Here is a 27,898-nt window from a genome sequence, read left to right as displayed (position 1 = left end):
CAACGCCGGTACCGAACGTTTCGGTCGGGCGCGTTCCGAGCGCCCGGTGACGGGGGTGGTCCGCAATTTTCTGGCCCAGGCGAATCAAAACGTTACACGAGTGAAACTGAGGAAAGGATGTAGGTACAGTGGACAACCGAGGAGTTATGTGGACGCTCTTCGCACGGAAGATTGCGCAGACAATGTCGACGAGTGAAGGAGTTGCTTGCGGGTTGCGTTGGAATGGAAGTACGAATAGTTTGCGGCGGTGATGGTAAGGGTGGTACTTGCAGGGCAAGTTATAAATACGGAAAAGTGTAAAAGGATGGCTTCGTGATCATTAACTCGTACGTTGCCTCACTCTACACGAAAATCGCAAACACTTGGGCTCTTAAAACACAAGCTGAATACAAATTCCTTATCACCCCTCGACGCGCAAGTATTCCCATACCCTAGCTGTACCTTCTCAGCGAAGCAGATTGGACACGGACACGCGCGAACTAGCAGACTCTGCAACACCCCGGTTCTCCACATCTCCGCGATGCTAAAATCGAAATGAACCGGCTCCGAGCTGCAGTTCAGTATTCACTGAAACCGCGCGGCTGCGACTAAGAACGGTTGTATACGCGACGCGACACCGATAAATTATCACCCATGAATTATTCATCGGACATTAGGCGAAAAAGCCGGTAATTGGCGTCGAACACTTATAAACGACCTTCGTGGCGAAAAAGTGGAGCAGAGAGGCAAATAGACTCACCAGAGGAGGGTAGAACGCTGAGCTGTCCATGCTGATGCTGGGGTAGGGCCCCTGGTCGGTGGTGGAGGGCGTCGGCGTGGGGTAGGAGGAGTAAGAGGTCGCCGTGGGCGCTAGCCTCGGGTAAGCGCCCAAGGCTAGTCTCGCCGCGCTGTCGTACTGACAGCTGCAGACCGTTTGCCCTGTCACGGGGTCCGTCATCATGGGCCTGCCGTTCTCGCAGCAACCAGGCCCCGTGGTGCCAGCCACAGGGGTGCTCGCCCCTCCAGAGGCGGCCGCGGCGCCCGTCGTCGTCGCCGTCGACGACGGTGATAGCGCCCCCGGACTGAGGGCACCTCCTGACGACATCGCCGGCGACGTCGCCGTCGTTGGCTGCCCGCCGCTCACCAGCAGCTGAAAATTTAGAAAAGCTCCGGGTTAGATTGGTTCGAGCAACTTGTGAAGAGTGGAGAGCAACTGGGGCACTGAACAGTAGTGGCAGGTTTAGGTGTACGGAGCAATATTGAGATAGGGGAGACCGGGTATGGTTGTCACACGGGTAGGTTGTCAAAACGGCTGTATCAAAGAAACTATAAACAGTAGGAATGTACTAAGAATCCATGGCGATGCGCAAACATATCGCCGCCTCCACCCCCATCTTACAAGTCGTTGTGGAGTCGCACGGAGACACGATGTGTTATTGTTTGATTTCGTGCGCTCGAACTAAATTAGCGCTCGCAGAAAATGTACACTTTAGTAAATCAGCTATATTCCACGTGCCAATAACTGTAAATATACCGAAGATTATACGTAGTATCCATTCTTAAGAAATAATATGAAGGAACACGTAAACAGTGTTGTCCTCACGTGGGACAAAATGATAGGTCATGCGACGTATTTTCACTTCTCAGTTGTAAAAGTATACAAGAAGCGTCAACATCGAGTGCCTAGTAAAGTCTCCACTAAAAATTAGTTAATATAAACAGTTTAATTTGTGCAGTTGCAACCTGGCAATAAAGAATGGGTCGTGGCAAAAAATTGACTGCACGTGACATGCATGCAGCTTCAAAATTATTTAAAGAAAAGTATTCCATAGCAAAAATTGCTAAAGGGAAGTAGAAACGTAATCAGTAAATTAGTTAAAGATCCAGATAATTATGGTAAAAAAAAAAGAGTTCTGTAGCTTCGAATTCGAAGATGACCGCTGGACAAATTGCAGAAAAAGCTGGTGTTACAACACACGTAAAAAATATACGACGAGTTTTACGACAGTGTAAACACTTAAAACGAAAAAAAATTGCAGAGAAAGCTTGCGTTACCGGATCAGCATAAAAGTGTTCGTTTGGTATTTGCGGAAAAACATATCCAGCTGAGGAAAAACTGGCGCAAAATAATATTTTCCGATGAAAAGAAAATTAATTTGGATGGACCTGACGGTTTTGCTTATTACTATCATGATTTGAGAAAAGAACCTCAATTATTAAGCCATCGTCAAATGGGTGGTGACGGAGCTATGATTCGGGCCGGTATAGGTTGCCATGGAAAAACAGATATCAAATTTATTAGTGGCAACATGAATAGCGAAAAATATTTTAATCTGATTAAGGAGCAAATAAACAAACATGCTACAAGAATTGCAGGAAATAAGTTCATCTTTCAGCATGACACTGTCTCCGTTCACACAGCCAAAATAGTTCAAGCATTTTTCGCAAGTGAAACAATTAAAATTCTAGACTGGCCAGCAAGATCGTCCGATCTCAATATTATCGAAAATATTTGGGCGGACCTTGCGAGAGCGGTATATGCCAACGGCCGACAATTTTTAACTATAGACGAGTTAAAACAATGCATTGAACATGAATTGCACCAATTAAGGAGAAAAGCAATTAAAAAGTTATACAAATCTCTACCGAAACGGATGATATCCGTAATACAAAATAAAGGAGGCTCTACCAAGTACTGAATATTAAGCAAAATTGGTAATTCTTTTTGTACATTCCATTTTTTAAACACATGTCCTATCATTTTGTCCCACTAACTTTTTTGAATGTTTACAGTTAACCAGATGAATTTATATTGATAATCAACATTTTAATTAAACTAATTGTACCACATGAACAAACACAGTGTAGAACGGCGTATACTTATTTATGTTGCATATTAAATAACAATTGACAAATTAATGGGTGCCCTATCTTTTTGTCCCTGACTGTATAGGTTGTTTCTTAGTATTGACTATGACATTGTTGCATTATTCTCGTGGTTTAGAGTCTTTTCTAACTTACCGTAATGATTTCTTTGCATTTTTTAAACTTTTTAATACATGAACAGAGAGGTGGCATTGTTTAACGGTTTGAGGCAGGTTGTCACAAAACATTTGGGATTGGGTATTTGCTGCATGTGATAACTAATCCCGGTGTAACTTGCTGTATCTATCATACGATATTATTTTCTTGTTTGTTTGGCCACAGTTCTCAATAATAATGCCGCAAACTTATAAGAAGTATTAATGTTACATGCGGGAAGGGAAGTTATAAAGGGCAATTACACAATAAGAAGGATTGCAAAGGATTATAATATAAATTACCGCACTCTAACGCGATATTGTGAGAAATACAACAAAAAATTATATTACTTTCTTAATTAAATCGAGTTTTATTTATAAACTTAGCTATCCAGATACTGTGACAATCAACCCGACCTCTGGGTATGTGGTCACAAAATAGTCCCTGCAAATAATGTGAATTAGCTCCTAATCTGGTTGACAAAGTCCACAGGACCAATTTTTTTTTATAAAGCCGGACGTACGTAGTTTATATTAATCTAAGTTTGAAGAAACTTCCCTGCAGCCATAACCCAAATAAAAATAAAAATAAGAAAATGAGACAAACATACACGGTCTCCCCTATCTAGGGAGCATATTGAACGGGCAAGGGCAAAAGTGGCATTTCAGGGTGCAAGCTTAATTGGAGCTTCGGCAGGCAAAAAAGCTACTTACAAGGGAAGATCCCGAACCCGAAAATTCAAAAAAATTCTGCAACTCTGTGAGTATGTAGGTGATTTCCTCCTGATTACAACGCAATTTTTGTTTGCTGCCCAAATTCACTCGAAGGGGGTGAAATTGACCTCCGAAAATTCGGCTATTTTCCGATTTTGTGCTATAACTCGCGAAATGTAAGAGATAGAAGAAAAGTTTCAAGACAAAAGTTGCTTCTTTTAATTAGATCTATCATTTGGTAAAAAAATTATTTTACAGTTCACGAGTTATAACAGAAAATCGGAAAATAAATGGATTTTCAGGGGTCAATTACATCCCCTTAGACTGAATTTCGGCAGCAAACAAAAACTGCGTTGTAATCAGGGGGGAAATTCCCTGCATATTCACGAAGTTTCAGAATTTCTTGAACTTCCGGGTTCCGGATGTTCCCTTGTTAGTATCGAGGGAGTGCTACCTATTTTATTAATTCATAGTCTCCTTTGTTTTCTATCCGCTTGGTTGAACTTGTACAAACTTCGCTATTGCTTGGAACAGGTACATGTACTACTAATAGAGTGCATTGTTTGTAACAACAGTTTTCCCGTGTAAATGGGTAATTATGATAATCGAAGCTTCGCGTAGTATATGCTTAGCATTGTACTCGATGTTCGGTTGAAACGGAGGATGGTGACCTAGTTACCAATTGAATATACTATTGCTTTTTTAATCAGTCAAATGAACGAGTTAACTTTGCGAGTTGAAACCATTGCGACGCTATCTCCCATATTCTGTATTAATAAACCCGAAGGAAATCACAATTGCAGCTAAGCCACAGCAGTAAATTAATCACGAACTGAACAGCTATATGGTCATCGAAGGCACTTGATGGAGATATGATCAGCCGAGATCTTGTCGATGGAATTTTAAATGATAGTAAGATCTAGCAAATAACGAGACAGATAAGGAATTTAATTGAATTAATATTATCAAGGGCACGTGACAAATTTGACAAACAAATGTCTCGAGCCAGACAAGAGGTATCCTCATTAAAACATGATACTCCATTTAAAATTGCCTATTACAAGAGCCGAAAATTTATGCAAAATAGTATTCGCCTCTTCCCACAGTCTTCGAGCAGGTACTGTAACAATTTTCACGCCACCAATTCCTGTCCCTCATTACCGGCGCTTGAAATTCGTATCGGTCGTTGGTTCGCGAAACCGAATGCGCCTACTTACGGCATGAGACAAGCAACAGCAACAAGACCGCCGTGAAAATAAATTGCCGGCAGCCGACAGGCTGAGCCATTCGAAAATAATTCCAGCGCGAGGGGTTAATGGCGATAATGACGGTAATTCCGTAAGCAGGTGATATTCCCTTATCGCTGCGGATCCGATTATAAATGCGCGGCTCGATAACTCGATAGCGGTTTCGTGTTACTTTAATGGACGATAATCGGGGAAGGAGGCAGCGGTATCGCTCGTTATTAAACAACAGATGACACTCGACAATTAATCCCGTAAAAGGACCCGTGACGGGAGTGGGCCACGGATCCGTCCCGAACTTCTCTTAATCGGAACCGGAATTAAAAACGCCGCGCTGCACTTTCAAGCCTCGCAGCTGGAATTACACGCGACACCGGCAGCGGCGTGCCCTTGCGATCGCGAAGCCCCGATAGCGATAATTGTCACATAACTTTCCGTAATGACGGCCGAGCATTATCGGGCGGGCGAGAGCGCCGAATAAATTAGACGGGAATTTACGACCTCGTCGCGGCCGACAGTCGAGGAAGTCGGATGGCCGGACAACGTTCCTACATCAGCGGTGTTTGCACTTTTGTGCGGTATCGCTTGGAAATTCGGGCCTCGTCACGCGTTAACCGTCATTAACGCGAAGGCAATTACAGGGGCCCGACGATACGACGATCGACGGTCGTCCGAAGTATTATCGTTCGTCACGCGTTATCGCGGCAAATGCTCGGAACAACGAGCCAAGTTCGCGTAGGATAGCGAGTACCGTCGCGTACACATTTTCCCGCGTAATTGGTACAACAGCTCGACAGGGCAAAAGAGTATGTTTCGTGCTTTATGTAACAAAGAATTATTATGTTACCCGCGGTTATCGTACAAACGTAAATGAATGCAAATAAATGCGAGGAGAGAGGGAGCCCTGGTTCTAAATAATTTCCGCGTTGTGACGCGTACTCGATAAGACGCGGGTAATACGGAGATAGCATTTTGGGATGAAAGTTCTCGTTAACCGCCCGCTCGATCCGTCCCGCTCGGTGTACAGGCTCGCGAGCTATCGATAATTAATGTCACGGGCGAGCATCGTGTCCACGTGATCGAACATGCGCTTAATTTGCATCGTACAGCGGCTTTAAGAAAAACTCGATCGGTATCGCGCAAGGAGAACGAGACGCTAGGACCACGGCGACCGCTCAATTAAACTTAATAATTTCGAAACGTGGCCAAGCGGTGAAAAAGAACCGTCTATCTCGGCGATCATAATAGCGTCGTACCTGTTGCGCGCGAGCACATACGCGGGTAAAAACCGAGATCGGGAGTGCAATCGACGGGTCCGATAATAAACATGTCCCGGAATCTTAATTACGATCCGCGCCGTGGTTTACAAAACAATTCCGTGTTAATAAGTTTGTTCCGCGGCCGTTTGTGTCGCGAGCAGGACCACTATGTAAATACAACTAATGCCGATGCATAAAATTGTAATTCTCATGGACTTCTTGCGTCTCCGCGGGCACCCGCCCAGGAAGATCAACGAGGGCGCAAAAACCCGTTGTTATCGATGCGGAATGTTGATTATATTAATTGCTCTGCGAGATGCGTCAATGCAGCGAGTCGTGAAATTATTAACACCGGTAAGAAATTGCTTAACGAATTACAGGAACGCTTCGACTTAAGACGTCTCTCTGTGCCAGCAACTTTGAAACTCACTACTACAGACTTAAGATTGCCGGCTTAAAATTCAACGAACGTTCCATTCCCATCCCTACTCCGGTATTCGAAATAGACTCACCTCCAACTCTTTAACTTCCTTCGAACTCTCTACCTTCCCAAAGGCACCGTAATTTTCGCAATTAATCGCTCCACGGAGTTAACGCACGGGAGTATACGCGCTCCGCTCGGGGAGCTCGCTAAAGGGGGTGGTTGCGTATGTACATTATTGTACATGTATCGCGCAGGCTAGCTGGCGGTAAATTAGCTCTCGCGGTAAATGAGGATGAAATGAATCCTGGTAATTAATACGAGCAGGGGCGCGGAGTTGTTTCGAGAGGGTGGCGGGGGCGGGGGAGAACAGAGAGGCAAGCGCAGGGCGCAGGTTGTATGAGTTGATAAAGCGACCTCCTCCGCGGCTCCTCCGCGCAGAGTACAGTTGACGGGCGCATATACCACCTTTCTATTCGTAGATCGTGTCGAAATCGACCGGGTCCGGACGCCCACGAGGAGCGTGATAAATAGGATCAACGAAAACATGATTCCCGCACGATTTTCCCGCCCTCGCTTTGTTTTCGCTAGCAGCCACGAGCCCCGCTTGACAAAGGCAAAAAGAAGGCGCTCGTTGGAAGCCATCGCCACCCCGTTTCTCCCCTTGCCATCGCTCTGTCTTATTTTTATTTTTATTTTTTTTCTCTCCACGCAACGACGCGACGCGCCCGTATCTTTCCGTAGCGCGGACGTGTTTACGAAAAACGGGATTCCACGTCGCGTTAAATAGTCGTAAGATATTTCGACGCCCGTGGCGCGGCGGGCTACAAATTTCGCCCGATAATTTATCGCCCGGCGATACCTAAATAGCGTCCCGCCGTGAAATTGGGCGAGCGACCGTCATCACGATCCGGCCAGGGACCCTTTCGGGGCCCGTGGATCCGCGCGAGGACGCCGGCTGCCGTTCGTACGCGCGAGTTTTTAATTTATTTTCATCAACGACGGCGTAACTTTCCCGAGCGAACGAGCCGCGGGCGATAGGCACGTTGATCAAGGGGTTTCCTCGGGAGCCCACGCCAGATATTGTCACCGCGGTCGGAATCTTTAATTAAACCGACACGCTCGCCATAATCGTTTACCAGTTCCGTCGTTTCTCTATTTCCACGGGTGAAACCGGGTCCCAGTGTCCCCGTGTCCCGTTCGAGCCTCGGCACCGGAGAGAGGCTGGCGCAAAAATAGACGAGAAAAACCAGCCACCCGGACCAGGTCTCTCGGAAGGGAACGAGGTAAACCGAACTTTTCTGAACAAAGAGTCGAGAGGTGGTGGGGAGGTGGAGGTGGTGGAACACCTCGAGGCCGTGACACACGCGTGCACGCGTGCGTGCATGTGCGTCCCCTGTGCACGCACCAAGTTCTCCGTCTGCGTGCTCTCCCTCTCTCGCCGATGCGCCTTTCTCAGTCCCACCTAGACATTCTCTCTCTGCCTTCTTCTGTCTTTCTCCGTTCAGACTGTAACGGAACGTTACGGGTCTCCTCCGGAGCGCGTCTGGAGCCATTCACGCCCTGCTGGGTTTCCCATCGGAACCTTTTAAAAGCCCACTTTCACCCCCGCGGCACCAACCACCGCCGCGAAAACCCCTCACGGATCCTGGCCTGCGGGAACAGTCCCGATACGTCCCTTCTTCCGTCGCCGTTGTACCTTCCACGTCTCCACCCCGGCCTCCCTGCTCGCGCCGACGATTCGGTGACACTCTCGCGTTCGCGAAGCAACCCCTCCGTCGAAGGGACGAACCGAAATCTCGACGGGCTCCACGCGAGGCTTCTACTGCGTGGTTGTTCGGCGAGGATGCTTTCAGAGCTTTGGGAAGGGAGGAATAAATGGAGAATGACTGGTGGGATGCGACAACGAAGCAGAGGTAGATATACAGGCTGGATTTATCAAGCTAGAACTTATTTCGTAACCGGCGTGTAGTGCGAGGAAACTTGAGAAGACCTCGCCACGATATTGGCATAAATAGTTAGAGCGCAACTGGGCCTAATTAAGCAGAAAACTAAGTACCAACCCTCAATGATTTGAAATTCAGTTTTGCATTGAACACTTTGATTGTTAAAGAAAAGTAGCTCTATTTCTACTGGGTATATTTTATTTATTATTATATTATTTACAATATTTTTAATGGGTTACTTAATAATTAGTATAATTAATATCACTTTAAATTTACTGTAGCCTTTTTTAAGCCTAAAACGGAACTATGACTGGGTAGTTTTAATAATGTTGGCAGTAATTTTTTGGAAAATAAAAATCACAAAATTATGGAATCTATACAGCACTTAACTATTTTTTTGTCGTTGTCAGTTTAAGGGTAGGCAGCTTTCTGCACACCCAGGCCCAATTGACTATCGAAATCAACTTCGTGCAATAGCACGAAATACAAATTGCATCCGGCTTTGCGAGCAGACTTTCCGCTCCCTTCGACAAGGTAGCCTGACCGGATGCAGGGAAAAAACGCAGCCGCGAATTGAGAAATAAAATTCAAATCCAGCCGCGAAATGGTCGGTTGTGGCCAGGCCGCTGATTACAAGCATTTGTTTTAATTGGGAGATACTCGAGTCGATCGGACGGTGCGCGCCGAGGCCGGGAGGACCGTTCGTGGAAAACGTTAAGCATGCTTTATCGATGATCTGATGCAGGGTGTAGCGGTGCGTGACGCAGGTGTAAAGAGAACGCAGGTACTCCTTTCGTTTGCCGATGATGAGGAATAATTTACCGGTACGGACGCGTAATTTCGACTTAAGTGCCTCAACCCTTCATTCGTTATGGCCGTGAATTTACAATGTATCGATTCCGCGCTCGATATACCGAACGTACGCACGCCGACCTGTGGCGCGGCCGCGGCCTCGATAACTCGTCGGCGAACACGCCGATAAATCGTCGCTTTATTAACAATTGTTCCTTCGCCGAACATCGCTAATTCTCAATCATCCTCGAGATCAGCTTATCTACATCTGTCCCTTATCGAGCCGGAGAAGTTTTTTAACACGCTCTAGGTTTATCGATCGATCGACACTAGAGGCAATTAAGCGAAACGAAAGGTATCGGAAACGCGTACTTGAAACCGCTGTTTCGTCAAACCCACTAACACGTGCGGAACGATTCGGCCGATATGGGCGCTGAAAACAGTCCCAATATCAGGGGGCGATAAAAGAAACTCGGTCACGACTCGACTTTCTCCCGAGAATCGCGCCACTGATTAGTCTGGGCGTCTATGACGGGGCAATAATCGTTCACACGATTTCTGATGTACGTACCGCGGAAATACCCTCGTGACTCGTCCACCGAAAATTCTAGATGGGCCACTCCGAGCCTCCCGTCGACGCGTCGCAGGAAAGCGGAGTGCACGCGGGACCCAATAAGTCCCCGCGCAAGTCCTGCGAGAGAACTCGCAGGCAAAGGGTTCTTCGTAAACAGGATTACACGTGTTCGAGTCGAGCTGAACAGCGATCTGATCGCGGAGTTATCGGCGCTTGGGCAAAGTAACCGGAGAAACTTGACAATGCGGCTGCTACACGGCTCGCACGCGATCCTAGAATACGCAACGAGATATCACGTGCGTTCGCACGACACGCGAATTCGATCCCTGTCTTGAATTCAACTTTGACCCGTTCTAATCAGTCACGAATCACCGGCTGGAGGAGAGCGAAGGGCAGGCTTACACTGTCGCTACAAGCCGCAGGAATCTTACGGGCCGCTGTCACGGCGGACCTCTCGACTCGGACACGCTCCAAACCGTTTCGACTCGCGCGGATCCGCACGGACACGCGGCAATCCGCGCCGGCCAACTTGCAACTACTCGAAGTCGATCCAACTCGTGCGGATCCCCTTCAACGCGTTCCAACTCGCTTCGACACAAGCCAACTTTCTCGAACCGAGTCCAACTTCCGTGAACATGGGTACTGTGTCGTGTTCTTGCGTAAACATCAAATTGTCATCTGTGGTATTTCGTAAGCATTGAGACACCTGCTGTACTTGCGGAAAATCTGATGTTTGGTGGAGATTCTGTACTCTCCACTGGTTTTAGTTTAAAGTATTAAGTAAAGTAACATCCCTCAGAGTTCTTCAAGAAATTTGTAAGAATTTTCAGGGTAGTTTTTATTTCACACAGAGTAGCTGACCTAATGCTTGTGAACAGCAGCGTAGATACAGTGAGTAAAAAAAGTATTTGGACGGTTTTTAAAATCGCATAACTTTTTTAGAATTGGTCCAAACGGCATGAGTTTTTTTTAGAAGCTAGAAGGATTAGTTTGCTAAGTGACGTGTTTCGCCGCTTTGAAAAAAATGCATTTGGTCGGAATAGAAAAAGAAAAATTGTAAAGGTCGTTTTTTTAACTTTTTTTTGTGAGGCTGTAATGAAAATTCAAAAAACCCGTTTGTAGATTGCAGTAAGTTGAATACGTGCCTAAAATTTCATCAAAATCGGTTAACGTTGCTCCGAGCTACAAACGTTTAAAGATCGCAGAATAAGGTCGAGAATCGCGAAAATTCCCGAAATCAGCGATTTTCGACCTTATTCTGCGATCTTTAAACGTTTGTAAACCGATTTTGATGAAATTTTAGGCACGTATACAACTTACTGCACTCTACAAACGGTTTTTTTAAACTTTCATTACAAGCTCACAAAAAAAAGTTTAAAAATCGACCTTTACTATTTTTTTCGCTATTCCGACCAAATACATTTTTGTTCAAAACGACCAAATACGTCATTTAGCAAACTAATCCTTCTAGCTTCTAAAAAAAACTCAAGTCGTTTGGACCAATTCTAAAAAAGTTATGCGATTTTAAAAACCGTCCAAATACTTTTTTTGCTCACTGTATGCAAATGGTGTGCTTGAAATCTTAAATGCAGTTCAGGCAGCCTGTGCGGTATCTTTCAAAATATTTTCTCACTGCGCTCTAAGAGTCCTTCAGGTATATCTGTAATGGTACAAATATCTGTAGTACCTACCTACCTAATGTAAAATCAGCAAGGCATGAACGTAAGCTTAAATGGAATCTTGGGTGTCGAAAGTAGCACCTTATAGTGACTCATCGACATAGCTATGTACAACCTGCTACTTTAGCCTTCCGTGGATCCTTCAATGGGATGAACGGTATATGAATGAAAGTGGAGACACTCCTTACGACCCCAACCGCGGCTCCCATGTTTATTCTCCCACGTTGTTTTTCACGCCGATTGTCCCGGTGCTGGAAATGTGTTTACTTTAACGCCTGGGTGATTTGAGCAGCTCTCCTATTTCGCTGACCGTGAATGTACCTATAGCGAGTGGAAGAGAAATAGGGAATACCATTTGGGTGCTAAAGTAAACATGTTTCGAGCGTCCGAACGAGGAGCTTGGAAAAAAAACGGGCGAAGACGATGAGCCACACTTGGGGTCGTATCGAGTGTGCATTTCATCTCTCATTCTGTTTCCATTGATCCCATTGAGGAGTACACTGAATCCTAAAACGGGATACAGTGTGCACAGGCTTGGGCCTTACTGGCTTGATCGATGATGGCATTTAACTTCTGACTTTACGATGTATCTCTTCAGATACCTTGGGGCACCTTCTAAGTATATTATAGACACCTTTCGAGTGCATCTTTCACATTTCACATTATGATACGTGCACTAATGCACCTTGCAGAAGTGTAGTAATTAACACTAGCCCCCGCAAAAGCTGTGCAGAGCAATATTCTTGAGGATAAAAACCACCGAGTGTATTAGCCACTTATTACAGGACTGCACTTAACACTAGCGTCCAAAAAGTAGTTATGTTCAATGCCTGTCTGAGCTCTTACTTGCCTGCAAGACACTTCGGGGTGTTAGCAACTTACTCTGCAAGGTATAGTAGCTTCTCAAGCACATGCAGCATCTGTTTCATTTTACAGAAACACCTTGGAACAGAGCAAACTGTACCTAACATGGCAAAGAACGATAGGTGCGAGAGACGCGCGCGCAATTCCCATCAGAAAGATGGCGGAGCCGGAGATACGAATGGACAGTCTTTGCTCCCGCCGACTCCGCTAGACTGATCCTCCCCTACCGTCTCTCCCCCTCGTTTCCTTGCCGTCGCTTCTTCCACCTACCATGTGTCTTTTTCTCGTCGCTGAAATCCCGGGTACATACCCAGGGAGTGCAGAAGCCTCCTCCCACCTTCCTCCCCCCGAACCCTTCCCTCGCCTCGCGAGATCTTGTACGACAACAGCATTACGGGGCTTCTTTTTCGCGACAAATTAACCGTTACCGTGACATCTGGCCACGTCGAGGCACTGGATCGAATCTTAGCAAAATTCCACGGGGTAAGGTGCAATTTCACGACACGACTACAGTGGTGCTTTTCACTTTTCCTTAGTCACGATCAGAGTTGAAGTTCTATCTTCTGTAAACTTAACATTAGTCACCCTTGAAAATCAGAGAGTTATGAAACTTAGGGGATATGTAGAGGCTATATAGATATGTATTAGGCAATTTTTTTTTGCTGCTCAAATTCACTCTAAGGGGGTGAAATTTACCCCTGAAAATCGGACCATTTTCTGAATTTGTGTTATAACTCGCGTATCATTTTTACCAAAATCATAATCCTAATTAAACGAAGTATTATAACACAAAATTGGAAAATAACCGGATTTTCAGAGGTCACTTTCACCCCTTAGAGTAAATTTGGGGAGCAAAAAAATAGCACAAAACATACCTATTTATCCCCTGCATATCCTCAGCGTTTCATAATTTTTTGGATGTCCGAATTAGGGATCTTCCCTTGTGAATAAAACTGCGCAGCCATTGCTGTACTGAGTTTAACTACATTTTAGTTATTATACCCACTTAAGGGGGTAGGTTACCCTCGATAGCTCTAAAAAAAGGCCCTTTTTCAAACGCAAATTGTAAAATGATAAATAACAGTAGAGAGAACGTTTTTTTCTCAGTTTTAATCGTTATTCAATGAGCTTTAACGCAAAAAAAGAAAAGTCTAAATATCTCTATGTACATAAAAGTTATGAGTAAAAACGTAAAGGCGTGTACGCGGTGCACCGTTTGATGGTGAACATAAAATCTCGAAAACCGCTCCAACGATTTGAATGAAAAATTAATGAGAGACCATTCCCTACGATGTGTCGGGAGCAGATTTTCGAGATGAATTCTTAAAAAAAAGATAAAAAATATTTTTCATACAAGAAATCGATAAAATCGTATTTTTCAACATAAAAATTGTATTATTTTTTTTCTCGAAAATCTGCTTCCGACACATCGTAGAGAATGGTTTTCTGCATCTCTGATTAAATTTTCAATCAAATCGTTGGAGCGGTTTTCGAGATTTTATGTTCACCATCAAACGGTACACCGGGTACACGTCTTTACGTTTTCACTCACAACTGTTATATACATAGAGATATTTAGACTTTTCTTCTTTTGTGTTAAAGCTCATAGAATAACGATTAAAATGGAAAAAAACGTTCTCTCTACTGTTATTTATCATTTTACAATTTGCGTTTGAAAAAGGGTCTTTTTCAGGGCTATCGAGGGTAACCTACCCCCTTAATCATAGCCACAAAAATTCGAGTACACTGTCCCACGCTCTTTGTTCGCCCGTAAGAACAAGTTCCAGCGAAATCCAAATTTGGTAGCCGCATTTCTTATTTATAGAAGCTGCATCGCGACGCCCGGTTCGTCAGCGGTATAAACAAGGTCGTAACAATGGTCCCGGCGAAAAGATGCGGCAGTAAAGTCGAAAACGAAAGAGTCGTGATTTCTGTCCCTGCTCCGTGAACGACGACGGGAACCAGATGGCAAGGGCGAGACGTCGTATAGTAACGACGGCAACAATTTAACGTTAATTACCTCCGGGCTAAGGGGGCAGTTTCGTGAGCGCGGCTTTAAAAACGTCTAGATGGGAAAGGATGCGAGAGAGAGAGAGCGTCGGGGGCCGACGGAGATCTATTTGAAGCTCTAAAGAGTCCGTTAAAGCGGCAGTAACTCGACGTTAAGAAGGCGTGAACGTTAACCGCGCGAGTGACGGGGAGGCCGGTGGTATTTTTATGCGGCCCGCCGAACCGTTTCTCACCGAGCGGCTAAATTTTTACGAGGAATTTCGCGGCCGCGCCGGGAAAATCATCTCAAAGGCCCGCGCGCTTCAAGCTTTATTTACTCCGCCGAGCGATATCATTCAACCCGTGAAAGACAAACGCGAGGCGACTCTCTCGGTCCCCTCTACGAACCCTCTATCCCCTTCTCGTTCTCATATTTTCCCTGGCGAGGCTACCGCCACTCCTTCTGCTCGATCCCCTTCTGAAAGCCGCCGCCGTGAACGGGGCATATGAAAAAATATTACTGTCAGGGCGAGAGGATCGAAATGGTCGGTGCGGAAAACTACCCTCTGCCACACGCCCAGTGTTCTAGACAAGGATCAATTAATTCCATTACTACGATTTAACCCCCCGTCCCCTTGATGGGTTACACATCAAAATCCCACGATCACATGTTTGTGCAGCAAACAGAGGACGGGTATCGCAGAAAAGACTCCGGCGGTTAATAAAGCGAAATGTCCTCGGCTTGAAATCGGCGAAATTCTAACGTTAGAGAATGTTTGTTGTAGTGGCACTTGATATCGCGAAGAAAGGGTTTCAGCTCGGCCGACTGCTGCGCGTCGCACAGTCGTCTGGTCTGTATTGATGGTCTACAGGGACAAAAGTCCAAAATCATGACCATCCAAAATGAATGAATCTTGGTCATACCACAAGCTACCGAGTCAGAGATGTCGGAACGACGTGAGGTATGCAACTTTATGCGTATTTCATAAAAGTAACGATCGGCGAAACGTACGGAACTCGGCCCCTTAAGGGCCGACTGTTAGAATCCGTCAATATCAGCTATATGTCAGAAGTGCTCAATTGTATCGCGATTTAAATTGCTAGTATTTTGAATGGTGGATTGCAGGGGTACAAGTAATTAGTAAATCAAGCTTCAGCCATGGGTACTTTAATTTCCAACGAACAGAATTAAAATATTAATCATAAAAATGATGGAACTTTTCAACAGCTTTCTTTGGAAAAGCTCTAGGTACCCAGGAACCTCATGGAACCTGAAAATGTTTGCGCTGCTTTGTTCTATTTGCTTTATAAATATTTGAAACTCTACATAATTTTTATACATAATTAAAATAATTCTATCTTTAAAAATGGTGATGATAGGGGCTGAAAAGTGTAATTCATTCTAAATAACGCGGTTCTAAACAATTTGTCTTTACAAAACACAGTTCACATTCGCTTTCTACATTTTAAGAAACCGCAGAATGCGAATTTCGGTTTCAAAAAACCCTTGGAGGCTGACTTTGAAGTTTTAAGGGTGGTAGAACAATGTAAACGGTGTTTTCCAAAGGAATAATAAACATTTCCACCTAACTGACGATTTATGTACGTCCCGCGCCTTTTGTCCCGCTAGATTGTTATTGGACAGACCACTGTGCGTCGGTCCCGAGTGAAATTCAATCTTCGCGATACACATATCGATCGTTTTTTCGAAGAGACGACATTCCTGCCGGATCAGCGTTCCCCACAGCCGTCTCCTGGGGGAGGGGGCCCCTGGGCCCCGAGAAATTGCGGGAAAGAGGAGACCGAATTCGCGGCGTTCAACGAGGCCGTTCCTATGCGGACCGGGGGACACGTGCAGCTTTTAAAGAGCGGCGGCAACCGGTTGCCGCCGCGAGCTGCGTGCAAGCTCGATGCAGGAGGACGGCCACCGGTAGGTAAGTACGTGCGAGAATCCGCGCCGTAATTGCCGATTCCGTCAATCACCGAGTACGGCCGGGCCTCCGCCGTGCTCCCATCGAATCGGCCAAGGCGCAGGGATAAACAGCGCCCGGGTGTAATAACAAAGTATGAGTGGCTAACGACGGTATAATAAGGCGAGTTAACCGAGTGGACGAACCTCCGAATTCTCTCCTCCAACTCCTCCATCTCCTCCTCCTTGTTGGTCATGCGATGCAACGCTGTGAAAAGCGTATATGCATTTCTTGCGACAGTATAACCACTATAACCGATCGGGCACAACTGAGAGTGCAACCACTGATTTCACTTCATTATCTAAACAGTGTTAAATTATCAATTATACCGTATTTCCACGGGGAAGTATAGGTACGGTTGGACTTCCGTGCATCGTTAACGCAAAGTGTCTGTAAGGGTTGATTAAAACCATGGAGGAATAATTGAACAAATTATTTTATAGCAGTCAAATTTTTCAGACAAGTAAACTTTCAATTCCACTACGTCTCTCCCCGAAATTGTGAATTAGTTAAGCAGAAGAGTGGATCGAGCAATCGAAATTGAAAAACCCTCTTCCGTCCTTCGAAGGGAGAGCTCCCTGCCCTCTGTGGCGACAGTGTTGGAGAATGGCGAACAAAAAGATCGTGGAAGAGGGAAAGGAGGGAGAGATGGAACAAGTGAAGAAGCTCGCGGAGACAGGGAAAGGGAGACACGAGGAGAGCGTAGGCCACGATCCTGAAAACCGATATTACGGAGATATCGAGGCGCTTCCGTGTCCAGGGCCGTAATTACACGGCCGGTCGATATGCGCCCCGTTGCATTCGCGCGTTATTGCCATTACGTTTCGCGTATGTAATTCGCACGGAACCGATGCCTTGCCGTCGATACCGAAATCGAGCGGTGCGCGGTTAGCTGGGAAGGCGACGTGACCGGCGGTGTGCTCGTAAATTGAACGAGTTCGAGGCTAATCGACGCGTCGTTCATTATGCAAAGGCGCACCGGGGATCCACTCGTCTCGTCGCACGAGCGTGATTCCTCGGATCGAATTCGAGCCGCTCGCCGTCCAGACGGTTCTCGTTACGTTCTCGCAGGGGATTTGATTTTGCTAAACTCGATAGGTAAATAAGCTACCGCCAAACGACTCGCCCACACATCGGTCGAAACCTTGAGCTTGATATCGACATATTATTACGTAGGGTAGACAGGGGGCGATAGTAACAGGGGTAGGCGATTGTAACGCGTTAAATATCTCAGAACATATGATAGATATTAACAACAATTTTGGATATATGATGAAGAATGGGATTTGGAATACACGCATCCGTGTCCTAGCAGTATAGATACACAATAGACATGCATAGCGAAGAAAATAACTTTTCGATACCCTAAAGTAACTTTTCCTTACTGACTTGAAATTGTAATATAAATACTCCCTTTGCAAGTACGTGTTCTTTTATTTATTTATTTTTTAATATTTAATCTGGCCATTTTTAAAGTAATACTGATCGTTAGTGATCACTTTTAACCCTTAACTAGTATACTGTTTTTGGCAAACGTGACTGGTATACTGGGGTCGTGGCAGACCCCAAATAAAAAAGGACACAGAAATTTGTAAAGTCGACACTAGAGCAACCACTATGAATATTTTCATCTTAGGTAATGTATAAAATAATAGAAGCGCAGAAAGTTAAACTATTATTATAAAATTAATTAGAAATTCAGTTTACCAACTTAGGCAACTGAAAATTGTACATCGAACTTTGGGTGCTTGGGGTCACGAGCGACCCCAGGATACCAGTTAAGGGTTAAGTGTCTCGTTAATCAAAATTTATAATTTAAGTTCAAAAGCCTGGCTAGGGGCGATTGTAACATCGGCAGTCGGGGTTGTACCGCGACAGAACCGAATAGTGACAAAGAAGATGAATAATATTGTGTTGTTTGCATGGAATCATATAGCACAACACAAGCAGACAAATGATAAATGGGTGCTGAATGTAAGGATTGATCGCACGAAGAATGTACCAGCCAAAACGTTTTCTATTTCTCCCACGATTGCGATACCGCGTAATTGATTATAAATCTTACTTTTTTCATTTACTACTATAATTAAAATTAATAAATATTTTTATTCTGTAGAGTTAAATTTGTGCTACTATCGACTCCATGCAGTGTTACAACCGACCCGAGGTCAGGGACGGTTGTAACACTTTCTCCCCTTCTCATTTTTTATTAATAACCTGGATATTATTTGGCATGCAGCGAAACTGTTGTGGCTCAATAATGTCAGATAAGTAAGTAACATTTTCGTATCAGAACTTTTGTTCTAACTGTAATAGTTTTTGCGTAGGCGTATTCCAAAGTCAAATTGTTAATACCGCCTCCGGTCTACCCTACGTCGAACTTTTCGGAGGAAAGATATTTCGAGGGAAATCGCTTCTGGAGGGGCTGCAGTAGTTTCTCATTTATCATTAGTATTTTTATCAATCGAGATACAATAATTGAAAGGTAAGGGGAAAAACCCTGTGGGATATTCTGTTGATGGCAAATGGGACTACAGAACTGTCGAATCACAAAGGGTTAGAAATTTCAAATATCCCCGCAATAAGGTGAATGTCCCAATTTCTGGTTTTTCTTAAATTTTAGTAAGTAGAAATGCGGACACGACGGTAATTCACTCCGCCCTAAACCTAATCACCTGTTTTCTACTTAAAATAATAAAAAATAGTAAAAAAAAATCTACATCCAGAGCACAATACGATATCTATTTTTATTATTAAATAAGAACTTTTACTGCAAAAACTATTTTCTGCCCAATTATGAAATACCAATAGCGACCCCGTTCCTTCCTTACCACAACCGGCTAAAACACGGTCGAAAAATCACGTGCCTCTCATCTTAAAAGTTTCTCGTTGCTTACGCTGCACTTTGATTAGCCCCAAGCTCGCGCAATACCCGCGTAAATGTTCAAATAATTTAAAACTATTTTGTTGCAACTACAGTACAAACGTGACGCTTATAACAATAAGAAAAATACGAAATCAGCAGAAATGGGGACACGAGCAGAAATTGGGACATTCACCTTATAACGTTAAAGTTTCTGAACAAAGCACTTAATTCTCTCAATAAAGCTGCTTTGTGGCATTCCCTGGTTTCCCCCTTTACCCGTCAATTATAAACCCGCGATGCGACTAGCGGACAGAAGTGAAATCAGTGGAAGCCTCTTCCTAAAGTTAAATGGTCCCCTTTGGGAAGCAAGCCGCGTGAAATGAAATTAATAAAAGCATCTGATAATGTCCCCGTGCTTAGCACAGCAGCATAATACACGGTTGCAGATTGAAACGAAGACTACCCCCCTATGCACAGCGATCGATCTTAGCTAGAGTAATCCTCGCAGCTCCCCATTAGTCGCCAGCCATAATCGGTAATGTTAACCAGTATCGACAACGATTGGCAAAACATACGTGCTCGTACGTACACGCCGCGCGCACCACTCTGGAAGTTTGATTAACGCGCGATCATCGTTCACCCGTTAACAAGCACCGCAAGAACAGTGGTACCCAATAACTTTGCACTAATTATTCCGCAAACGAAAAAGTAATTACCGTCGTTACGCGCGCAACCGCGTACGCATAATCGGCGAACAGATGTTCCCGCGTAGAAAGCCGAGCCTGCTCGACGTGTTCCGCCGCCGCTGACAAATAACGGAAGGATCAGGATCGATGCGTTCACGGTGAACTTAACGAGCCACGCGGCCCAATCGCTGCCTCTCATTACGCGTAACGAACGAATTCTTATAGCCGAGGCTTCGAACGGTACACCCTCGACGCTCCTTCCGCCACCCCCTCCGATCGATCCTCCCGACTGCCAATCGCACAGTAGCTTCGCCGCGCGAACGTAGTCCGAAGAGTGTCCACAACGAAATTCTGCGTGTCCCCCGTGACTCGTTAAAGATCCGTCTCGTAACAATTAACCCCGCTCCGTCAGCGGTGAATTAATTTGCTATCGTCACACCGGCGTAACTCGCAATTTGTTACATACAAACGCATCCGACGCGCAAACGCTTATGCGACGTTTATGCGATGCTTCGCAGGTACACGCCGGCATATCATTAACATCGTATTAGCCGGATCTATGTTAACACCTTGCTCGCCCCTATAGACACCGGAGCGGGTACAAAAGACGCCTCCGCCGAGTTCTCGTCATTGCTCGCCTCTATCGCTACACCGCGCCTCCTAGTGATTTCTTTCAACGGTCCCATTACTCATTTCGAGCGGCGCCACTCGTTGCCAACTGTGGGGACGTGGATATCACCGTGTTTCCCTTGGAAACTCCGCTCCGACCGTGCTTCTTTTTTCGAGCACGGGTCATTAAGGGAAGAGACTCCACGAATACGTTTCTACTTCCACGGGACGCTGGTTTAACCCTTAACTGGTATCTTGGGGTCGCTCAAGACCCCAGGCACGCAAAGTTCGCTGCAAAATTCTTGGTTGTCTAAGCTTGTAAACTGTTTTTCTAATTAATTTTATAATAATAGTTTAACTTTCTAGGTTTCTATTATTTTACACATTACCTAAGAATAAAATATTCATAGAGGTTGATTCAGGGTCGACTTTACAAATTTCTGTGTCCTTTTTTATTTGGGGTCTGCCACGACCCCATTGTATTTAGCGCCTCCTCCTTAAGATCAAATAGTAGGGGTACTACAATTTGATCTTTTCGGAGGAGGCGCTTATACAATTCTAATCGAACTTCACTAGGTAAGTTCGTTCAATTATATAATTGTATTTAGCGCCTCCTCCTCAAGATCAAATCGTAGGGGTACTACAATTTGATCTTTTCGGAGGAGGCGCTTATACAACTCTAATCGAACTTCACTAGGTAAGTTCGTTCAATTATATAAGTATACCGGTCACGTTTGCCACAAACAGTATACCAGTTAAGGGTTAAGGGTAATACAGCAGAGGGGATTATGTTAACGCCGACGCAAGTCGTACCGCGAATTACATCCGATATTAAGCCGCGTATTCACCTGCGCATTCGCCCCGAATGTGCATTTGGCGCGCACCGATTTTTTGCTGGTCCAGTGTTCGGCGCGTGTTCGGGGCGCGGCGCGCATTCGGGCCGATCCGCTTGTCGGCGGTCCATCAAAGCGCGCATTCGAGTCCGAACAATACCATGAAATGGACGCCGCAAATTTCACTCAACCCCGAACGCGCGCCGAATGCGCGCCGAACGCGCGCAGAGCTCCGAACGAGCAAAAAATCTGAATGCGCAGGTGAATACGCGGCTTTAAGTTCTCCGAAATTTTCCGAGTCTTCTGCGTTAAGCCAGCTGTCTTAATTAATACAGCGGAAAGAACGCGAGAGCGCGGAGACTTCATAAAGGAGGGTACAGCACATAATAACGCGCGCGCAGTAATTTCACCGGGGTCTCCTTAATTAGGAAAGCTCGCGCAGGACGCTCCTTTCAATCGTCCGTACGATAAACCTGACGTTCCCGAACGAAGAGTTAAGCGCTGCTATCGTTTAACGCGCTGTAACGTCCACGAGCTCGAAAAAAACTAGCGGCAGGGGAGGGCAAGAAGCCGCGAGGAGAGAACGATCGGAACAAGTGGAATTACTACTGGAGTCCCCTGGTGGCAGTAAATATATTAACTGCCTAATCTGTAATCGCGAGTTTTACGATTCGGCCCAGTCGTAGACCGCGACGGCCGGTATTATAAATTCACGTAAGTAGGCTATAAACTCCAATTATCGTTACCCGCGTTTCCGTGGAAATGATCCGCGTAAAATATTTATTGCCCCGCGCGCGACGGGGGAATTGGCGACGCGGTCGTCAAGCATTCGCGAGCCGTGCGACGTTAGTTAGACGAGCGGCGTTTAGACCGATCCACTGCGCAATTAAGGACACTGTTTTTCCTCCATTATCTGCAACTCCCGGCACCGACGGTCCTTTAGTTCCATTTTCCGTCGAACGCCCGTGTAAACGCGCTGTAAGTCGATCGGGGATAGGGTTAAGATTCGAGCGAAGATAGCCGTGTCGCCGTGTCGTTGTTCCCTGGCGTGGTTGGCGCAGCGACCGAGCGTACCCACTGCGACGATTTAAGTAACGAGCTGCGGTGGTACCCTTCGGGATACGATGGATTCTCTTGGAAATTTATAGAATTGCAAATTACGAAGATTTCGAATTATTCCACTAGATCCCCTTGCCTAGGTTCCCTCCAGTTTCGAACGAGCAGATATAAAAATAAGAATCATTCGACGAGGAACATATCGCGATCCCCTGACAAGACTTCTGCATTTATGTTACATTTACGACCGCGCTGACATTGCAATTCTCAATGCCTCCGGCGGGATCCACTTCGCGCCTCGAACTTCGCGCCCTTCGACGCGGAGAAGTAGAACAAAAGAAGGGGCCCTCTTTATCGCCGAAGTTAATCGAAACGAGGGAAAGCCCGAGCTTTAAGTGTACGGCGCCACGGTTAAAGGGAACAATGCGAGTCGCGTCCCGATGCAACTTGCACCTTTCTTGCCGCCCATGCGGGCAGGAGCTGCCCGTATTATTATCATCCATCCGCGCGGCCGCACCTGCGCGTGCGCGCGCTCTTTCCGCCCGATGTTGTATATATGCAGTTTGTTTGCGCTCCTTCCTTTTTTTTTCGGATACGGGGGACAGAGATCGCGCGCCTGCGCCCACCACGAGCTCGACGACCCCTTTTCGCTCCGATACAGCCACCCGGCTGGACCGATCGTAAATCAGATTTTAATTTTCCCCGTTTGCCCCCGATACGGGCGACCCTCGACGATTTACAAGCGAGGACATCGGGGGACAGTGTCCGCGAAATCTGGAGGAAACGCGGTAGAGGAATGTCGTACTAATTCGATTGCTTTAATCTTACGCGTGGTCGCGTGAATACTGAATGCGTAATCGGAGGGTACGCGGAGCTATTAGACGTTACATAAACGTATCGAGTATCGTGGCTAAGTGAATTAGAGACGGTAAATTCGACTAGCTTGGTGTAACGAAATTAAATTCATAAGGGGGATGATATTAATTTCCTTGGGCGGAGGTAGACGAATGTAAAGGCTCCACTGAGTTTCTAACTTCTGGAAAAGAAATTCCCCGGTTCTCCAGGTTCGGGGAGGAAGTACTGCCACGGGATACCTATACACGCTCGGGTCGCAGGAATTTTAATCACCTCGTAATTAATTTAACTCGACACCCTGGCGCACGATAAATCTTCCCGATACCTACGCCGAGGCGGGTGCATCGCTAACTCGAATATATCTCTTTATAAAAACCGTCGCGTCGTGTATAAATAGTGAGGGGATTACTGGCAATCCCCTGACTTAGGGTAAAAATAGAGGAAGGCGGTTAGCTACAGCGGCCGCCCGATTGGCGCCCGATTTTTGCAGGTGTAACGGATCCACCGTGGATTCCCTAATTAGGGGATACCAATCGACATAACCAGTGAGCCTTTTACAACCCCGGCGAGACCTTTCGCCGCGATCTTGCCGCCAAGTGCGGGAAGAAAGTTCGGTTAAGTAACGGCAGGAACGTGTACGGAGCTATTTAGCTGTGGTAATCGGCGGTCGCTCGACTGTGCTGATCGACGGCTTGTACTAACTGATAGATTGACGATTTCTGGCAGAGAAATTACATTTCCCACGTGCCGCTAATGAGGGTCGCTCGAAGGAACCCACGATTCCGGTTAACTTTTAGCAAACACCATTTAGATTAAATCATTATTAGCATAATTATTTTGGCATTTAAAGGTATGGCTCTAAACATAACACACTTCTTATAAATCACAGTGAACCTACAACGATCTTCCATAGAACTTCAAATCAGGGCTTGAAACCGTTATTATAAAGATTTCGGTTCTTGAAAGAGTTATGAAGAACCTAAATATCAGACTATATAAGTATGAGTTACGGTTCCTATATAGCTCTGTAACTTTTATTTTTTAGGTTCTATAACTTTTATTTTTTAGGTTCTGTATAAGTTACAAAGCGGTTATAGAACCGATTCTTGTAACGATTGTACAGAATTTTACAGTAAATGAAATCACATAATATTACGACTATAGATTACCCTGTGTAACCAAATTGTTTAAAAATTATTATAAATAAGTAAGCAAATATATATTATGTACACATTTGTACATATGTATACAAGTGATCCTTGCATACCGCCGAGTGTATACATATACATATGTACAAATGTGTACATAATATATATTTGCTTACTTATTTATAATAATTTTTAAACAATTTGGTTACACAGACTAATCTATAGTTGTAATATGTTGCGATTACATTTACTGTAAAATTCTGTACAATCGTTACAAGAATCGGTTCTATAACCTCTTTGTAACTTATATAGAACCTAAAAAATAAAAGTTATAGAACCTAAAAAATAAAAGTTATGGAACCTAAAAAATAAAAGTTATATAACCTAAAACATAAAAGTTATAGAACCTAAAAAATAAAAATTATAGAACCTAAAAAATAAAACTTATATAACCTAAAAAATAAAAGTTATAGAACCTAAAAAATAAAACTTATAGAACCTAAAAAATAAAACTTATAGAACCTAAAAAATAAAAGTTACAGAGCTATATAGGAACTGTAACTTATACTTATATAGTCTGATATTTAGGTTCTTTATAACGGTTATTCCGAATAAATGTTCTTCATAACTCTTTCAGTCAGAACCTTTATATAACAGTTTGAAACAGTTATTTTCGAAACCTATTCAACCCCTGCTTCTCAAACTTTTGACTGTTGCGAGCTAAGTACCTACCTACCGAATAACTTCCAGTAATAAAGAAAAATGTGTCCCTGGCAGTAATAGCTTCAGACGGTGGATAACTATGCTCGAAATAAATCTGCTGATTACTTTAGGCAGCCTGTTCAATCACTCACTTTGAAGACTTCCCTGGGGGTGACGCAAGAGTAACGATTACGATTCAAACGTGAAAAATGAAACCTGGTAGATTGCGCGAAATGGTTTCCTTATGCATCCCTTTTCAGCGGAATCGCGCAGAGCCTATGCCAGCTTAAGATTCGCAAGATTCCTGGTACCCGAACCGAGGGTTACGCACTTTCCCGCTTCGAGAGGTGCGCTCGCGAGCGACGGCCGTCGGTGAACATTTACGCGAAACAGGTGCACCTATCGAGAACCTATTCACTTCCCTTGGCTAAATTTCACTCCCGATTACCAGACTTAATCAAAGCCGACTTTCACCGCGTGTCGTTTAATCGCGTCGAGCGCCCGATCGACGTCGCCTTAATTCGTCATTATGTGCACGTAAGGGGTGATCAATTATTAGCGACGCAGATCTGTTTTTACAGAAATACAGATTTCTCTTGCTCGAGTTCACGAATGGCGCTAATGTTAGACCGCCGCGTACGTTGTCAGGAATACATTCATGCATGCATTCGAAACACTCGGCTCTGGTTATGATTTATTAATGACAGAAACTGTTGAAAGTACTTCCCATGTTGCTATATTTAGAACTCTGCTCTTATGAATCAAAGATGGCACAGTCTTTCCAGCATAGTTTTAACGTTGGTGCTATTTCCGAGCACAATTAAGGAACATGCGGTTCGTAACGAGATTCTCCATTGTAATTTTCTCCAGAAAACGAGTACGAATATCGGAAAGTTCTTCTCCACAATTTCCACTGAATATTTCACTAGTTCCCTTCCGCTGCTGCCAATAACGGCCCACCCTGTACACGCGGGGGAGTATCAGGTGTGGAAAAACGGACAGCTAGATTAATCGCGGCGCGCGCCCAAATTCCGGCGCAGTTTCATTGGCTCTTCGATCGACGAGCACGTCGACGACGGTGGAAGAATTGAACTCGAAACGAGCGGCTGATACACACGGAGAACTGCGGGGTCTAAATAACGGGGGCAGCGCTTAATTACCCAGCTGTCTTCCCGACAATGCGCTGCTCGCTTTCACGATGCAAAGAACAACGAACGATCGCGGCGCCGTGATTAGCGATGATTCCGAAATTGCTACTTGGTAAACGACCATCGTTACAGGAATAATTGAGGTACGATTCCGCAGACAATGGAACGGGAACCGTTATCCCCATCTGTCTCTGCCACTCTAAAAAGCAATTGCCTCTCTCCATCGCGCATTTTTCTCCAAAACACTGTGTACCATTCGAATCGAATGGATACTCGCGCACTTACAGATGCCGGGCGCAGTTAAGCGAGCGAGGAGCCACGATTCTGGGAAGCGTTCACGTCAGAGGGGGATTAGAAAACGCCGAGTAGAAGGCAGAAAAATTCTCGTTGGATCACCGAAGCTAACACCGCGCCGATGCTTCGGGTAGGTCTATCGGGTTCATGGCGCGCGCCGTTCAGCGATCCGCCAGCTAGCTTTTTATATAAACGCCACAGTGCGCTGCTAAACGAAACTACTTCTGTTTTAATAAGTGCGTTTGTAGTGTCTTCAAAGAAGTCGGGAGCTGCGAGAACCCTGACGAGCTCAACAAGGGAGTAAATAACTTTTAGAAAGCCGCCGACCGGCAGAGTAACTCGAGTGGTCATCAGGCTGAAATGAGTACGGTCCGCGCTTAGATGAATGACCACGTAAGAACTCACGTGCGCTGCTGCTGCTTTTATTGTCGCGAGTAAAATCAAACCTGATACGTATCGTTATGTAAATCGCGGATAGAGACGTGTACGCGAGTTAATAAAAGACGCGGTGTCTCTGTTATTGTAATCCCGTTTGCACGGGTGCGGATTAGGGGCTAGTGTATGCAACGCGCCAGTGTTGCGTGTTTACAGTGTAAGCAACCGGTTGCGTAACTTTATGTATTTTCTATCGGGGTTTGATGTTTTAAAGTCCCCGTAAAAGTCCACATCCACGGCTAACTGCTATTACACAGTGATCTGTGTTAATAATCGCTAAGAAATGGACAGAAATATAGGGCATCGCGCTGCCAAGGAGATTGTCAGATTCCCCCCAAAGTTCTAGGTCCATTGCTAGGTACGTTATACCGGGTCTTCGAGGAAGAAATGGCAACGGATCGTAGATAATTTTGTGTGGAATACGTGAGATCGGTATAGGTCGAATTTGTACTGGATATTCAGATATACAGGGTGGAAATTTTTAGGGCACACTTCAGCTCCCAGAACTGGGTTAGTCGATGTAAATTTACGGCCACCTTTGGTTTATATATTATCCAGTGGAAACTAAAGCTTTAGCTTTATTATAAGCCACTCATCTGTCCTCCGAATGAAAAGTTCCCTATGAAAATATCATACGTATTTGCGAAACACGTTAGGAGATTTGGGACTACAGGTATCTCTACCTATGCAAGCGAGAAAAGATTCGTTAAGTTAATTTCCATAGTTTCCTCGAGCAGATTCAAAGAGATCCCTCTGAAAATACTGTCGCGTAGCGCCTACTAAGCACTATAGCGCGCAATTCCGCCTGCAAAATC

General features: G+C 45.1%; 1 protein-coding gene across 5 annotated transcripts in view; it reads right to left on the bottom strand.

Annotated features, from left to right (window-relative positions):
• Nucleotides 1-27,898, bottom strand: part of LOC143367303 (homeobox protein caupolican) — a 121,567-nt gene that overhangs the window by 57,637 nt on the left and 36,032 nt on the right. For 3 of the 5 annotated variants that reach the window (XR_013085013.1, XM_076808961.1, XM_076808974.1), the window contains exon 2: nucleotides 740-1,129. Coding sequence is in view for 4 of the 5 variants with exons in the window: in XM_076808961.1 (XP_076665076.1) it covers nucleotides 740-1,129 (390 nt within the window). In the remaining variant the exon portion in view is untranslated. Of the gene's footprint in view, nucleotides 1-739; nucleotides 1,147-20,051; nucleotides 20,158-27,898 lie in introns of those variants that run through there. The other 2 variants (XM_076808983.1, XM_076808990.1) reach the window with 2 other exon arrangements.

This window comes from Andrena cerasifolii, chromosome 1 (assembly GCF_050908995.1).
Source record: "Andrena cerasifolii isolate SP2316 chromosome 1, iyAndCera1_principal, whole genome shotgun sequence".
NCBI lineage: Eukaryota > Metazoa > Arthropoda > Insecta > Hymenoptera > Andrenidae > Andrena > Andrena cerasifolii.
The sequence above is the reverse complement of the archived record's forward strand: the minus strand, read 5'-3'. Positions and strand labels throughout refer to the sequence as shown.